Below are 17339 nucleotides of genomic sequence, written 5' to 3' on the forward strand. Positions count from 1 at the left end.
TACTAGCCCTACTGGTACTAGCCCTACTGGTACTAGTCCTACTGGTACTAACCCTACTGGTACTAGCCCTACTGGTACTAGTCCTACTGGTACTAGTCCTACTGGTACTGGTCCTACTGGTACCGGTTCTACTGGTACTAGTCCTACTGGTACTAACCCTACTGGTACTAAACCTACTGGTACTAGTCCTACTGGTACTAACCCTACTGGTACTAACCCTACTGGTACTAGCCTACTGGTACTAGTCCTACTGGTACTAGTCCTACTGGTACTAGCCCTACTGGTACTAGTCCTACTGGTACTAGTCCTACTGGTACTAACCCTACTGGTACTAAACCTACTGGTACTAGTCCTACTGGTACTAGTCCTACTGGTACTAACCCTACTGGTACTAACCCTACTGGTACAAAACCTACTGGTACTAGCCCTACTGGTACTAGCCCTACTGGTACTAGTCCTACTGGTACTGGTCCTACTGGTACTAGCCCTACTGGTACTAGAGATGGCCCTTTCGCGAATGAATCAGTTCAAACGAACGACTCTTTAAAACGAACGAACTGACCTGATTCCCCGTTTCACTTCTCTCTCGTTCTTTCGTTCGCTATGTTCACTGTTAAGTTATCAGAGTGGTGAAGAGGGACTGAGAGAGCCAGCCAATCGTAAGTTGTCTGTTGAGTCACTCGCTCTCAAGTCGCGTTCACAGACACTCAGGAAGGATACTGTTCTGTTGAAGCACCCTATTTCGGGGTGTTAGCGAATGTTAAGCTAAATGCTAGCTTTCCTGAGTGTCTTTGAACGCATCTTGAGAGCGAATCACTGACTGAACGAGACCGACTGAGATGATTGAACGGAGCGACTGACTGAACGAGACCGACAGGAGAGATATGAACAGACTTAAGTATCTGGGCATAATCTCTCTTTTTTAATAACACACATAACAGTAACGTGGCCCAGTTCGTTACAATATATCTGCCAAGCTTTTAAACATGTTTGTCAGCATATTGGGTCTTTATTTCTTTATTTAGTAGCCCTTGCTAAAAGTGAACAAAAAATGAAGACAATAAATTAGCTGATTTAGCCGGAGTCTACTCTCTATTTACCTTCAATACATGTACATTTAATGTGAAGGTGTAAACACATGAGCCACTGTTGTATTGTACATAATCATGAAGTTGCAGCTATGTATTTACGTTGAACTACTGCGTTGTGTTGACCGTTAGCACGATCGTTTGAGAACGAGGAGCTGAGAACCGTGCAGCATTATGATTCACCGTTAAACAACGTTGTACCGGAAACACGACTGAACGAACTAATGAACGAACTATATGAACCGATTCTTCCAGCTGAACTGACCGACGGGAACTGAATCTCGACAACGAATCATGAAATCCATCACTGACTGGTACTAGCCCTACTGGTACTAGCCCTAGCAGCAGTCTGTTGACGTCACATTTAGTATCGGCTCGGCTCGCTAGAACCTCACCAGAGCAGATACTAAAGAAATTACCAGATACCAGGTACCAGGTACCAGGTACTATGCCTGATGGAGACGGAAAGAAAACGGAGTCGAGTAAAGCTAGAACTGTAGAGTGGAAAAGCCCCAATGGAAAGGAGCCAGATGGTGATGTTGATGTTTGGGTTGATGGTGTGAGGGTTGATGTTTGGGTTGATGGTGTGAGTGTTGATGTTTGGGTTGATGGTGTGAGCGTTGATGTTTGGGTTGATGGTGTGAGGGTTGATGTTTGGGTTGATGGTGTGAGGGTTGATGTTTGGGTTGATGGTGTGAGTGTTGATGTTTGGGTTGATGGTGTGAGGGTTGATGTTTGGGTTGATGGTGTGAGGGTTGATGTTTGGGTTGATGGTGTGAGCGTTGATGTTTGGGTTGATGGTGTGAGCGTTGATGTTTGGGTTGATGGTGTGAGGGTTGATGTTTGGGTTGATGGTGTCAGCGTTGATGTTTGGGTTGATGGTGTGAGTGTTGATGTTTGGGTTGATGGTGTGAGTGTTGATGTTGATGTTTGGGTTGATGGTGTGAGGGTTGATGTTTGGGTTGATGGTGTGAGGGTTGATGTTTGGGTTGATGGTGTCAGCGTTGATGTTTGGGTTGATGGTGTGAGTGTTGATGTTGATGTTTGGGTTGATGGTGTGAGTGTTGATGTTTGGGTTGATGGTGTGAGTGTTGATGTTTGGGTTGATGGTGTGAGCGTTGATGTTTGGGTTGATGGTGTGAGTGTTGATGTTTGGGTTGATGGTGTGAGCGTTGATGTTTGGGTTGATGGTGTGAGTGTTGATGTTTGGGTTGATGGTGTGAGCGTTGATGTTTGGGTTGATGGTGTGAGTGTTGATGTTGATGTTTGGGTTGATGGTGTGAGGGTTGGTGTTTGGGTTGATGGTGTGAGGGTTGATGTTTGGGTTGATGGTGTGAGGGTTGATGTTTGGGTTGATGGTGTGAGTGTTGATGTTTGGGTTGATGGTGTGAGTGTTGATGTTTGGGTTGATGGTGTGAGCGTTGATGTTTGGGTTGATGGTGTGAGCGTTGATGTTGATGTTTGGGTTGATGGTGTGAGGGTTGGTGTTTGGGTTGATGGTGTGAGGGTTGGTGTTTGGGTTGATGGTGTGAGGGTTGATGTTTGGGTTGATGGTGATGGTGTGAGTGTTGATGTTTGGGTTGATGGTGTGAGGGTTGATGTTTGGGTTGATGGTGTGAGTGTTGATGGTGTGAGGGTTGATGTTTGGGTTGATGGTGTGAGGGTTGATGTTGATGTTTGGGTTGATGGTGTGAGTGTTGATGTTTGGGTTGATGGTGATGGTGTGAGTGTTGATGTTTGGGTTGATGGTGTGAGGGTTGATGTTTGGGTTGATGGTGTGAGGGTTGATGTTTGGGTTGATGGTGTGAGGGTTGATGTTTGGGTTGATGGTGTGAGGGTTGGTGTTTGGGTTGATGGTGTGAGTGTTGATGTTTGGGTTGATGGTGTGAGGGTTGGTGTTTGGGTTGATGGTGTGAGGGTTGATGCAGCAGCTGCTCATCAGCGCCTGTGTGCTGATCGCTGACTCAGCATGTGAACAGAAGTCTGAGTATCTGAGCTCAGAGCTGCTTATCAGATTTTAGACTCTGGCACCTTCCAGGACTTCTCCTATCAGCAGCAGGTTGGCAGCATTGATTCCTGATTATCTGAAGTTATTGATTGATAGCAGTGTTTACTCCAGCTTTAAACTACTCGTACTGCTCTATCAGAGACTTTATGATGCTATCAGCTGCTGAAGGTCAGGATAGTTATCTAAGCACATGTTAAAGCAGCACTCATATGAACCTCGCTGGATTCATCCAGCCTGTTCATGTAGTCTAATATATGGAGCTACATTTATATATTTATATATTTATATATTTATATTTCACTGCTGAATCCTGAAGCTGTTTAACTTCATGTTAGTAAAGATTCACTTAAAGGAAAAGTTCTTTAAATCTGTGTGTAAATCATCAGTCAGCAGTTTATATGAGCTGTTAGTTTCCTGCTGTTCATACTGAATATTAAAATACTGCATTTAAAGTAGAAGATCAGCTTCAGCAGTCTGAGTCACATCAAGTGATATCTGACACATTTACTGAGTATGGAAGTCACGTGTAGTAGTACTTCTGTAGTAGTACTTTATGTAGTAACAGAAGTAGTATTATTAGTATTAGTAGTAGTACTTTATGTAGTAACAGAAGTAGTATTATTAGTATTAGTAGTAGTACTTTATGTAGTAGTAGTACTTTATGTAGTAACAGAAGTAGTATTATTAGTATTAGTAGTAGTACTTTATGTAGTAGTAGTACTTTATGTAGTAACAGAAGTAGTATTATTAGTATTAGTAGTAGTACTTTATGTAGTAACAGAAGTAGTATTATTAGTATTAGTAGTAGTACTTTATGTAGTAGTAGTACTTTATGTAGTAACAGAAGTAGTATTATTAGTATTAGTAGTAGTACGGTTTAGACCTGCTTTATGTGTAAAGAGCCTTGAGATAACTTTGTTGTGATTTGGCGCTGTACTAATAAAGATTGATTGATTGATTGATGGTAATAGAAGTAGTACTTTGTGTAGTAGTAACAGTAGTAGATCTGCTCTGTGTGTAAAGAGCCTTGAGATGACTTTTGGTGCTTTATAAATAGAGATTATTGATAGTTGATACAGTAGTATTTGTAGTATTTGTAGTAGTAGTAGTGTTTGTAGTATTTTAGTAGTAGGGTTTGTAGTAGTAGTATTTGTAGTATTGTAGTAGTAGTATTTGTAGTATTTTAGTAGTGTTTGTAGTATTTTAGTAGTAGTATTTGTAGTATTTTAGTAGTAGTATTTGTAGTATTTTAGTAGGGTTTGTAGTATTTTAGTAGGGTTTGTAGTATTTTAGTAGGGTTTGTAGTATTTGTAGTATTTTAGTAGGGTTTGTAGTATTGTAGTATTTTAGTAGGGTTTGTAGTATTGTAGTAGTAGTATTTGTAGTATTTTAGTAGGGTTTGTAGTATTTTAGTAGTAGTATTTTAGTAGTAGGGTTTGTAGTAGTAGTATTTGTAGTATTTGTAGTATTTTCGTAGGGTTGGCGTGTTTATGAACTGATTATATAACAACATAAAGATCAATGAGCTGATACCTGCAGAGTCACAGTGACATTATCATAAAGTATTAATGATCGTCTTATTCTGGGTTTGACCTGTTTTAACTTATTTACACTAATGATGCTCATTACGCCTCATTTAAATAAATTATAGCTCATTGTTTAGTTTAATAAAGAAATTATGATTAATTTGAACTTGATTTAATATCAGAGGAAAATATGTTGATAAAGTTTAGAAACTATTTCCAACATTTAAAAGCAGCATTTAATGACTTTGACTGTTTATAATAAAGCATAAAGTACAAATGAACACATTTAATAAAGTAGTGATGATTATACTTGTAAAGAAGTTAATATGGAAGCATGAGATGAAATAAATCTGTATTTCTGATATAATAAAGTTTAAAACAGGTTTAATGTGTCGTGAGGACGACAGGAAGGTTAAATAAGACTAAGTGTTATTATTATAACATCAGTCATCACATACTTACACATAAAGGTCAATAATCACTAAACTACAGGTGATGTATAAAGAGCTGCACCCAGATGTTAACACTCATTATTACTCAGCTTATTTACTAATGGACGGGAAGTTAAATGTCAAGCAGCAGACAGGCTGAGACTTCCTGCGGTTTGATATTTAAGTGGAGCATTAAACAGAGCTGGAGGCCATGTTCTCCATGTTCTCCATGTTCTCCTGTTCTCCATGTTCTCCACGTTCTCCATGTTCTCCACGTTCTCCGTGTTCTCCGTGTTCTCCGTGTTCTCCTGTTCTCCATGTTCTCCACGTTCTCCGTGTTCTCCGTGTTCTCCTGTTCTCCACATTCTCCACGTTCTCCATGTTCTCCGTGTTCTCCTGTTCTCCACGTTCTCCATGTTCTCCACGTTCTCCGTGTTCTCCGTGTTCTCCATGTTCTCCACGTTCTCCATGTTCTCCTGTTCTTCTTCTTCTTCTTCACTGCTCTCTGTTCCCAGTGTGAGGAAACATCCTGCAGCTCTCTGACACCGCGCTGAAGCTCAGAGGATATTAAATGTTGTTTTTGTGTGAAAGCAGAAGCTGGAAGACGTGAAGCGCTTTCAGTTCTGCTGCAGGATGTTTCTGCTGTGATTCACGCAGCATGTGAGTTCAGACGTGTTGAAACTCGTCCGCGCGGCTCCAAGACGCTTCAGAGAGGAGCCACAGATTTCCCCTCATCCTTTAACAAACTTCTGCTTTTTCTTTTTTTTAAACACGACGTCATCGTTTGTTTTCTCTCAGCGTGCAAAGACAAAAAAGTTTCAAACAGTTCCCGACAAGTGGAGCAGAGTGAGGAGGAGGAGGAGGAGGAGGAGGAGGAGGAGGAGGAGGAAGAAGAGTAGAAAGAAGAGGAGGAGGAGGAGAGTGAGGAAGAGGAGGAGGAACATAGTGAGGAGGAGGGGGAGCATAGTGAGGAGGAGGAAGAGTAGGAGGAAGAGTAAAAAGAGAAGGAGGAGGAGTGTGAGGAAGAGGAGGGGTAGCATAGTGAGGAGGAGGAGGAGCATAGTGAGGAGGAGGAGAAGGGGGAAGAGGAGGAAGAGTAGGAGGGAGAGCAGGAGGAGGAGGATCAGAGTGAGGAGGAGGAGGAGGAGGAAGAGTAGGAGGGAGAGCAGGAGGAGGAGGAGCGACTGTGATTTAATCTTTATCATCTCATCCATCTGATGGAGCGATTATTAAACCAGCAGCTGTTAACTCTGAAGGTTTTCTCACTAGGCCGGTTGATCCGTACTGTAGTCAGGTACCGTTAGCATAAAGACAGGTTACTGTCATAAAACATGCACAGGTGTGTGTTAGCGTGCTGTGTCCCCCCCCTCCCCTGGGTTAGCGTGCTGTGTCCCCCCTCCCCTGGGTTAGCGTGCTGTGTCCCCCCCCTCCCCCGGGTTAGCGTGCTGTGTCCCCCCCCCCCTCCCCTGGGTTAGCGTGCTGTGTCCCCCCCCCCCCTCCCCCGGGTTAGCGTGCTGTGTCCCCCCCCCCCTCCCCCCTCCCCTGGGTTAGGGTGCTGTGTCCCCCCCCCTCCCCCGGGTTAGCGTGCTGTGCCCCCCCCCCTCCCCTGGGTTAGCGTGCTGTGTCCCCCCTCCCCTGGGTTAGCGTGCTGTGTCCCCCCCCCCTCCCCCGGGTTAGCATGCTGTGTCCCCCCCCCCCCCCCTCCCCTGGGTTAGGGTGCTGTGTCCCCCCCCCTCCCCCGGGTTAGCGTGCTGTGCCCCCCCCCTCCCCTGGGTTAGCGTGCTGTGCCCCCCCCCCTCCCCTGGGTTAGGGTGCTGTGTCCCCCCCCCCCCCCGGGTTAGCGTGCTGTGCCCCCCCCCCCCCTCCCCTGGGTTAGCGTGCTGTGTAGCAGCAGAACTACATGCTGGTATCAGCTAGTGTCGGGATTCCTGGAACATTGGCTTCTTTTCCCGGGATATAAAATGTCTTTTCAGGAATAATATGAATCCCTAGTGTTCATGCGTGACCAAGTGCACCGTGCCTAAGCACACCTCTTCCAACCGTACCGTACCAGGGAAGTGTACCGTACTCACACTAGACACATAATCCAGACTTTAGGGGCAAACGTGCTCGGGCACGGTACGATGTCCTAGTGTGAGTACGGCCTTACTCACCATCACATTATGATACCAAAGTAAGATAAACTGGACTCTTTCTGTATAATCTTGATATAATTTAAAGTAAACCTTCGTCTGCTTCAGTCATCATTTCATTTACTCCTCGTCTCGTTTATTAATATCTACAAAGATCTCGCTTCTCTTTTTTAAGCATGTTACTCATCTCCTGTCTGTCTTTAGTTCAACAGCCTTAAAAACCACAAATGTCTTTTATTCTGAAGTTTGATGACTTTTCCTAAAGTGGCCCAAAATATAAACATATTAAATGTTATATTTAGTATTTGTGCTCCAGATGTTTGTCCATTGAGGCTGTTCTGGGTCAGATTATCTCCGTATCTATTAACATGTGTTGTAGGTAAATGAATAGTTAATAGTTTTAATAAGATAGTAGTTATGAGGATGTTATGATGTAGCAGTGAAGACTGATGGCTCTAATGGTTCTACAATAAACCCCACAGCTCCATAAAGCTCTGCTCATTTTACCTTTAAATACATTTACATCATTATTACTATGTTATATTTTCATGTCTGAGGTTAAACAGGACATGATATTACAGTATGTGATAGAATATTAACAGTAAATGAAGGTTATTGATGAGTTGATTGATTATCTGTTGGACTCTGTGTTGAGCACATTTGTCAGAGCGTCCTCACACACACACACACACACACACACACACACACACACACACACACACACACACACACACTCTCTTATCTAATCTGTGTTGATTAGAAAAGAGGCCAGTTGGCAGTCTTAAGGTTCTCTGATAGGAGGGGAGGGGGTGGTGGTTGTGGTGGGCGGGGGGTTAAAGTTCGTGCTTGCTGCCTCCACCCTCGCTCAGCTCGCCGATGCAGCAGCTGATGATGATGATGATGATGATGCTGCTCCTCTCATAAACCAATCAGAGGTTATCTAGCTGCAGCTTGTTCCAACGCAGCAGCAGCAGATAAAGAGACGATGTAATCTGTGATGCAGGCGCTTGGCTCGGCACACGTGTTGCTCGCTCTCACCGACACACGTGCAGTTTGTCCTCGATCACACACACACTCAGTGTTTATATAAAACACCTGCAGGAGGATCAGCCGGTTAATGCAGGAGGATCAGCCGGTTAATGCAGGAGGATCAGCTGGTTAATGCGGGAGGCTCAGCTAGTTAATGCAGGAGGATCAGCTGGTTAATGTGGGAGGCTCAGCTGGTTAATGTGGGAGGCTCAGCTGGTTAATGCAGGAGGCTCAGCTAGTTAATGCGGGAGGATCAGCTGGTTAATGCGGGAGGATCAGCTGGTTAATGCAGGAGGATCAGCTGGTTAATGCAGGAGGATCAGCTGGTTAATGCAGGAGGATCAGCTGGTTAATGCAGGAGGCTCAGCTAGTTAATGCGGGAGGATCAGCTGGTTAATGCAGGAGGATCAGCTGGTTAATGTGGGAGGCTCAGCTGGTTAATGTGGGAGGCTCAGCTGGTTAATGCAGGAGGCTCAGCTAGTTAATGCGGGAGGATCAGCTGGTTAATGCGGGAGGATCAGCTGGTTAATGCAGGAGGATCAGCTGGTTAATGCAGGAGGATCAGCTGGTTAATGCAGGAGGATCAGCTGGTTAATGCAGGAGGCTCAGCTAGTTAATGCGGGAGGATCAGCTGGTTAATGCGGGAGGATCAGCTGGTTAATGCGGGAGGATCAGCTAGTTAATGCGGGAGGCTCAGCTGGTTAATGCGGCAGGATCAGCCGGTTAATGCGGGAGGATCAGCTGGTTAATGCGGGAGGATCAGCCGGTTAATGCGGCAGGATCAGCTGGTTATTGCGGGAGGATCAGCTGGTTAATGCGGGAGGCTCAGCTGGTTAATGCGGCAGGATCAGCCGGTTAATGCGGGAGGATCAGCTGGTTATTGCGGGAGGATCAGCTAGTTATTGCGGGAGGATCAGCTGGTTAATGCGGGAGGATCAGCTGGTTATTGCGGGAGGATCAGCTGGGTAATGCGGGAGGCTCAGCTGGTTATTGCGGGAGGATCAGCTGGTTAATGCGGCAGGATCAGCCGGTTAATGCGGGAGGATCAGCTGGTTAATGCGGGAGGATCAGCCGGTTAATGCGGCAGGATCAGCTGGTTATTGCGGGAGGATCAGCTGGTTAATGCGGGAGGCTCAGCTGGTTAATGCGGCAGGATCAGCCGGTTAATGCGGGAGGATCAGCTGGTTATTGCGGGAGGATCAGCTAGTTATTGCGGGAGGATCAGCTGGTTAATGCGGGAGGATCAGCTGGTTATTGCGGGAGGATCAGCTGGGTAATGCGGGAGGCTCAGCTGGTTATTGCGGGAGGATCAGCTGGTTAATGCGGGAGGATCAGCTGGTTAATGCAGGAGGATCAGCCGGTTAATGCAGGAGGATCAGCTGGTTAATGCGGGAGGCTCAGCTAGTTAATGCAGGAGGATCAGCTGGTTAATGTGGGAGGCTCAGCTGGTTAATGCGGGAGGATCAGCCGGTTAATGCAGGAGGATCAGCTGGTTAATGTGGGAGGCTCAGCTGGTTAATGTGGGAGGCTCAGCTGGTTAATGCGGGAGGATCAGCTGGTTAATGCAGGAGGCTCAGCTAGTTAATGCGGGAGGATCAGCTGTTTAATGCGGGAGGATCAGCTGGTTAATGCGGGAGGATCAGCTGGTTAATGCGGGAGGATCAGCTGGTTAATGCGGGAGGATCAGCTGGTTAATGCGGGAGGATCAGCTGGTTAATGCAGGAGGATCAGCTGGTTAATGCGGGAGGATCAGCTAGTTAATGCGGGAGGATCAGCTGGTTAATGCGGGAGGATCAGCTGGTTAATGCGGGAGGATCAGCTAGTTAATGCGGGAGGATCAGCCGGTTAATGCGGGAGGATCAGCTGGTTAATGCGGGAGGATCAGCCGGTTAATGCGGGAGGCTCAGCTGGTTAATGCGGCAGGATCAGCCGGTTAATGCGGGAGGATCAGCTGGTTATTGCGGGAGGATCAGCTAGTTATTGCGGGAGGATCAGCTGGTTAATGCGGGAGGATCAGCTGGTTATTGCGGGAGGATCAGCTGGGTAATGCGGGAGGCTCAGCTGGTTAATGCGGGAGGCTCAGCTAGTTAATGCGGGAATGAGTCCGTCTGCAGAGTCAGCATTTCTCTAACTGACATGAACTTTACATATTTTAACTGTTTTCAGACATTTAAACTGATGAAACTTTCTGTGTGCAGTTAAATCTGAGCTGAACTACATCTCCCATGAGCCTCAGCGGCAGAATCAATCAATCAAACTTTTATTTGTATAGCACTAACACTAACTCATTAGTGCTTGGTGGACTTTCACTAATGTGACCCACAGTTTACAATAATGGAAATAAAAAGCATCATCTTTGTGCAGCTGATAAACATTATTGTGTTTGCAAATGTCCAAAGTTGACCTGTGTTTATAACTAGTGATTGTAAATAGAATAAACTCTTTATTCAGGATTAATCAATAATAAATAAACATGTATTAATAACAGTATGTAAAGGGTTAATAAACATGATTTCTGTTTTCTTCAGATTATTTTACACAGAAGCTGCTGATTGGAAACCTTTTGCATAATTTCTAATATATGAATGTTTTAAATAAATGATGATACTAATAAATATATTAATGATAAATGTATGGTTTATGCAGGTAGTTGTTTTCATGCTCAGGATTTAAAAAAACGTCTGAATCAGCAGAAAAACTGGAATTATTTTACTGCAGTTTTCACACTTTGCATCTTATCCATCGGGCCGGATCGGAGCCCTTAGTGGGCCGGTTCTGGGCCGCGGGCCGCATGTTTGACACCCTGCTATAGAATAAAGAAGAACACAATACAACAGAATAGACAGGTTGATGATTGATTGGTTGATTGGTTGAACGCTGTCTCTCTCTTTGTGTCCGCAGGTCACTTTCCCAACAAGGCGATGCCGTCGGCCGGCACGTTGCCGTGGTTACAGGGGATCCTCTGCAACGCCAACAACCCGTGTTTCCGCAGTCACACGCCGGGCGAGTCGCCGGGCGTCGTCGGAAACTTCAACGACTCCATGTGAGTCCGATCAATAACCAATAATCAATCATCTGATCTGATCTTTAATGCTGAGAAATCACTTTTTATACTTTGAATCTGAACTGTTGATGATTCCTTTAAACTGCTTTCTTCTTCTTCTTCTTCTTCTTCTTCTTCTTCTTCTTCTTCTTCTTCTTCTTCTTCGTCTCTTTAAATGACACGTGAGCTTCTTTCTTTTTATCAGCAGGTTTGATGTGTTTCCTGTTCAGCACTTTAAATATAAAGTTTAATATTAATGTGATGTGTGAGTTTACTAGGACTGGGCAATAAATCCATTATATAGATATAGTCTTAGATATAGAATAAGTGTTTTCCTTCTTTTAAAGGCTTAGACTTCTATTATCTGCCTTTATATCCACGTTACTGATGATTATTGATATTGCTGGGCTCTGTTCCTTCCATCTCTTTATGATTTGCTCGTTGTGTTTCTGCAGAATCTCTCGTCTGTTTTCGGACGCTAAGAAGATTCTTCTGTACAGTCAGAACGATAAAAACCTGGAAGGCTTCAAGGAGCTCGCTAAGGCTCTGCAGGCGCTCCAGAGCAGCCAATCAGGTAACAGCGTCTCTAACCCTAACAGCAGCCAATCAGGTAACAGCGTCTCTAACCCTAACAGCAGCCAATCAGGTGACAGCGTCTCTAACCCTAACAGCAGCCAATCAGGTGACAGCGTCTCTAACCCTAACAGCAGCCAATCAGGTGACAGCGTCTCTAACCCTAACAGCAGCCAATCGGGTGACAGCGTCTCTAACCCTAACAGCAGCCAATCAGGTAACAGCGTCTCTAACCCTAACAGCAGCCAATCAGGTGACAGCGTCTCTAACCCTAACAGCAGCCAATCAGGTGACAGCGTCTCTAACCCTAACAGCAGCCAATCAGGTGACAGCGTCTCTAACCCTAACAGCAGCCAATCAGGTGACAGCGTCTCTAACCCTAACAGCAGCCAATCGGGTAAGCAGACACAGTGCTGGTTAGAGGAGAGCAGAGTGAAGAGGAGGAATCCTGCAGAGACGACGGCTCCACTGATGATGTTTTGGGTTTTAGTGTTAACTCTGTGACCTTCTGTAGAGCTGAGAGAGCAGCTGGAAACCAGTTAGTGGGACAGTCAGTGGGACAGTTAGTGGGACAGTCAGTGGGACAGTTAGTGGGACAGTCAGTGGGACAGTCAGTGGGACAGTCAGTGGGACAGTCAATGGGACAGTCAGTCGGACAGTTAGTGGGACAGTCAGTGGGACAGTTAGTGGGACAGTCAGTGGGACAGTCAGTGGGACAGTCAATGGGACAGTCAGTCGGACAGTTAGTGGGACAGTCAGTGGGACAGTGGGACAGTCAGTGGGACAGTTAGTGGGACAGTCAGTGGGACAGTTAGTGGGACAGTCAGTGGGACAGTCAGTGGGACAGTCAGTGGGACAGTCAGTGGGACAGTGGGACAGTTAGTGGGACAGTCAGTGGGACAGTCAGTGGGACAGTTAGTGGGACAGTCAGTGGGACAGTTAGTGGGGCAGTTAGTGGGACAGTCAGTGGGACAGTCAGTGGGACAGTCAGTGGGACAGTCAGTGGGACAGTTAGTGGGACAGTCAGTGGGACAGTCAGTGGGACAGTCAGTGGGACAGTTAGTGGGACAGTTAGTGGGACAGTCAGTGGGACAGTTAGTGGGACAGTCAGTGGGACAGTCAGTGGGACAGTCAGTGGGACAGTTAGTGGGACAGTCAGTGGGACAGTCAGTGGGACAGTCAATGGGACAGTCAGTGGGACAGTTAGTGGGACAGTTAGTGGGACAGACAGTGGGACAGTTAGTGGGACAGTCAGTGGGACAGTTAGTGGGACAGTTAGTGGGGCAGTTAGTGGGACAGACAGTGGGACAGTTAGTGGGACAGACAGTGGGACAGTTAGTGGGACGTAACTCTAACCCTCTAACTGATTCATCGCGTGTGAATCATTTAGTTTATTATCTAAGTTCATTATTGAAAAGTCTTTTTAAATATGAGTTTCAGTCTGTAGATGATCAGAGGTTTAAACCCAGCAGGGTAATGTTTCTGGGTTTCTGGGTCGGTGTTCTGGAGCTCAGGTTAGAGTCTGTAGGTTTCTGGGTCGGTGTTCTGGAGCTCAGGTTAGAGTCTGTAGGTTTCTGGGTCGGTGTTCTGGAGCTCAGGTTAGAGTCTGTAGGTTTCTGGGTCGGTGTTCTGGAGCTCAGGTTAGAGTCTGTAGGTTTCTGGGTCGGTGTTCTGGAGCTCAGGTTAGAGTCTGTAGGTTTCTGGGTCGGTGTTCGGCCCTCTGCAGGCTTTTCAACCTCATTGAACAAAAAGAATTTGGTTCTTTGTGTGTTAATTATCAGTTAGTGTTTTCTGCTACCTGCTCCGACCTGCCGGCTGCACCCCCCCCCCCCTCCCTCCCCACATCCCCCCCCCCCCCACCCCCCCTCCCACTCCTTTGATGGGGCTGCAGCACATTTTTGCCCTTTATTCGCTCTAATCACGTCTGATGGGACAAACAGAGGCGTATTATTCCATGAGAACGAGCCGCAGGAGAGAGAGAGCGGGGGCGGGGAGGCGAGCTGCAGCAGGTTTACCTGCTCAGGTGATATTTACCTGATGGAGGAGGGAGAGAGAGAGGAGGTGCAGGAGGAGGTGCAGACTGACTCCAGGGTCCCAGAGGTCGGGGTCGGGCGCTGATGTCGTGATGACAGCGTGTGATGTCAGCGGGGGGCTCGCTCGGCGGCGTCACGCTGAGCGTCAGCGAGTTCATGGCGCTACGAGTCGCTGCACAGCTGTACAAACACAGCAGAGTCACACACGATGCTCTGACCTTTGACCTCTCTGCTCCTCTCAGCCAATCACTGCAGGGCGTCAAATAACATCAACTCTGTTTTATTATCAAAGAGGAAGAAAAGGAACAGAATCATTAAAAGCTCCTCATTACACCCGACTGTTTATTATAGAGTAGATATATATATAGATAGACTGTTGATATATCAGTCTATCTATATATATCTATATAGACTGATATATCACCAGGGTTCCCACGCATCCTGCAACCTCTCGCTGCCTTGTGAGTGAACGTAAACAGTTAAGAGTTTTTATTGCTGATCTTTTAACATTCAGTATGAGCAGGAAGCTGTTTCCTGTTCTCATATCTGAAGCTTCGACTCTTCGGACGTTAAACTCTGATTGGAGCCGACGTGTTTCTCTGCAGGAGCTCTCACAGGAAACCGCTCCTCATTTGACCAATCATATCACTCACAGCCGCTGATGTCAGACAGCTCAACATGTGCGCTGACCCGCGGCTAACACGCTTAGCTCACCTCGGCCTTTCTGTCCGCAGGAGGCCTCCGTAGCCGCGGGAGCCGACTTACATCTGACCGTTAATCTGAGAATCGATTTGAAGGTTCCAGATTCAGTTTGTTTATTTATATCTGAAAGTTAATTAAATACATCAAGTTTTATTTAAAGTATTTTAACCCTTTAAATACTGTTCAGTTAATAGTGTTAATAAGATAGTAGTTATGAGGATGTTATGATGTAGCAGTGAAGACTGATGCTCTAATGGTTCTACAATAAACCCCACAGCTCCATAAAGCTCTGCTCATTTTACCTTTAAATACATTTACATCATTATTACTATGTTATATTTTCATGTCTGAGGTAAAACAGCACATGATATTACAGTATGTGATAGAATATTAACAGTATATGAAGGTTATTGGAGGGTTATGTGAGGAGAGAATATGAAAGTTGTCAGAGATGAAAGAGTTAAATAGACGCTGTGTTTGTCCTCAGATGAAGTTTCTGATCTCAGCTGCTTGTTAAAACCTGCAGAAGAAGAAAGGGTGTGTTGGGGGGGGGGGGGGGGGGGGGGGGGGGGTCTTTTGTCCAAACACAATGTAAACAGGCCTCATGATGCAGGTTGAAACTCTTCACACGTGACGACATGTGACAACACGCTCACCTGTCCTCACACACACCGAAGGTCCTAATATGGTCGCTGCTTCCTCTCAGCTTCCTGTTGCCTGTTTATTATTTAAACCAGCTTAAAAGATCTGATCAATACTGATCAACAGATGTATTGATCCATGTGATCAGATTTAATCTGACCGACTTTAACTTAAACTCTCTGTCATCGTCACAGCTGCAGCTTTAATTATTATTATTAGTGTTGTTATTGTTATTATCATTTATTATTATTATTATTATTGTTGTTATTGTTATTATCATTTATTATTATTATTATTGTGGCTTTAAATATGATTTAATTAAAAAAACAAAAATAAACCTGTTGAGATCAGTTCAAAGATGTTAATAAATGTTCCTGCAGTCCTCTGATAATAATCAATAACTGATAATAATCAATAACTGATAATAATCAATAACTGATAATAATCAATAACTGTGTTTTGTGTCTTCAGGCTTCAAGCTGAAACACTTCCTGCGTGACAACGAGACTCTGAGCAGCTTCCTGTTGAAGACGCCACGCTGCCTGAACACAGCGTGCAGCAGATCATCGATGCCGACGTTCACCTGGAGAAGGTGATTATTGATTATTGATTATTGATTATTGATTAATGTGTTCTGGAGGTTTGTTTCATTATGCTGATGCTTTGGGATAAAAGCTGTTCATAAAGCTCTGGAGCCTGTTCTGATGGAGCTGCAGCTCATCACACAAAAACATCATAGTGTGAACTGTGAGAATATAAACTGATGATGCCCCCCCTCCCCCCCCCCCCCCCCCCTCTCCCCCCAGGTCCTGCTCAAAGGGTTCGGGGCCCACCTGAGGGACATGTGTCCCAGGAAGGGGGGCCAGCGCAGCGTAGACGACTTCGTGACGATCTCGGACCCTCAGGTGTCGATGCTGGTACAGGAAGTCCTCTGTCGGGCGCCGCCCATCTGGCTCAACCACGCAGAGGAGCACTTCCTGTCCAACCTGGACTTCCTCAAACCGATCCGGGTAAGAACCAGCAGAGAGGAGACCAGCGGGGGGGCAGATATTATATATTATTATATTATTATATTATTATATTATATATTACTGTGTTTGGTTTTAATGATGAAACTCTGAAGATAAAAAGTGAAACTCAGAAAACTTTATTGTGACGTAGTTTCACAGACATGAAAACAGAACTATGAGAATAAACATCAGATCATTGTGAGAGAAGATGATTCACAGACAGCTGAACTATTATCTGGTGAATAAAGTGTCACCGTTTAAATAAAGGAGAGAAATCAGAGCAGCAGGGAGTGTTCACCTGGCTCCCTGCCGCCCAGGTGTGTGTGTGTGAGAGAGAGAGTGTGTGTGTGTGTGTGTGTGTGAGAGAGAGTGTGTGTGTGTGAGAGAGAGTGTGTGTGTGTGTGTGTGTGTGTGTGAGAGTGTGTGTGTGTGTGTGAGAGAGAGTGTGTGTGTGTGTGTGTGAGAGGAGGCGTGTCTCAGCCTGTCTCTCTACAGTCTCACTTTCTGTAGCCTGGAGACGTGTTTGAAGGCAGCGGTGCGTCAGCTGCTTTTGTGAGCAGGAATCTACGAGCTGCTGACTGACTGTGAGAACCTGAAACTAACTGCTGCCGCCGGCTCCGTCTCTAACGTTTCCACGGCAGCAGAGCCAGAAAGCCTCAAATCCTCCCAAACACACTGAAGTTAACAGTGAAGCTGAAGCTGTGAAATGTTCTCCAGTATCAAATGTTCTCTTTTGTCTTCTCAGAGATTCATTACTGATCAGAGCTTAAAGGAACATTTCCCTGTTAGAGGCTTAACCAGGCCACAAAGTACTGTTACAGTACTGCAGTACTATGAGTAAAGTAGTTAAAGTACTGCAGTACTATGAGTAAAGTAGTTAAAGTACTGCAGTACTATGAGTAAAGTAGTTACAGTACTGCAGTACTATGAGTAAAGTAGTTAAAGTACTGCAGTACTATGAGTAAAGTAGTTAAAGTACTGCAGTACTATGAGTAAAGTAGTTACAGTACTGCAGTACTATGAGTAAAGTAGTTACAGTACTGCAGTACTATGAGTGATGTAGTTAAAGTACTGCAGTAACAGTACTGCAGTATTATAGTGATGTAGTATGTAATACTTACA

The 17339-nt window shown here is 45.4% G+C and overlaps 1 protein-coding gene across 1 annotated transcript in view; it reads left to right on the forward strand.

Annotated features, from left to right (window-relative positions):
• The window catches only part of abca1b (ATP-binding cassette, sub-family A (ABC1), member 1B), a 58405-nt gene that overhangs the window by 6638 nt on the left and 34428 nt on the right, over window positions 1-17339 (forward strand). Inside the window, 5 exon segments of the mRNA XM_062425850.1 lie at window positions 11116-11257; window positions 11713-11831; window positions 15679-15732; window positions 15735-15799; window positions 16014-16217. Of these exon segments, the coding sequence (XP_062281834.1) occupies window positions 11116-11257; window positions 11713-11831; window positions 15679-15732; window positions 15735-15799; window positions 16014-16217 (584 nt within the window).

Source organism: Scomber scombrus, chromosome 9 (assembly GCF_963691925.1).
Source record: "Scomber scombrus chromosome 9, fScoSco1.1, whole genome shotgun sequence".
In the NCBI taxonomy this organism is placed as follows: domain Eukaryota; kingdom Metazoa; phylum Chordata; class Actinopteri; order Scombriformes; family Scombridae; genus Scomber; species Scomber scombrus.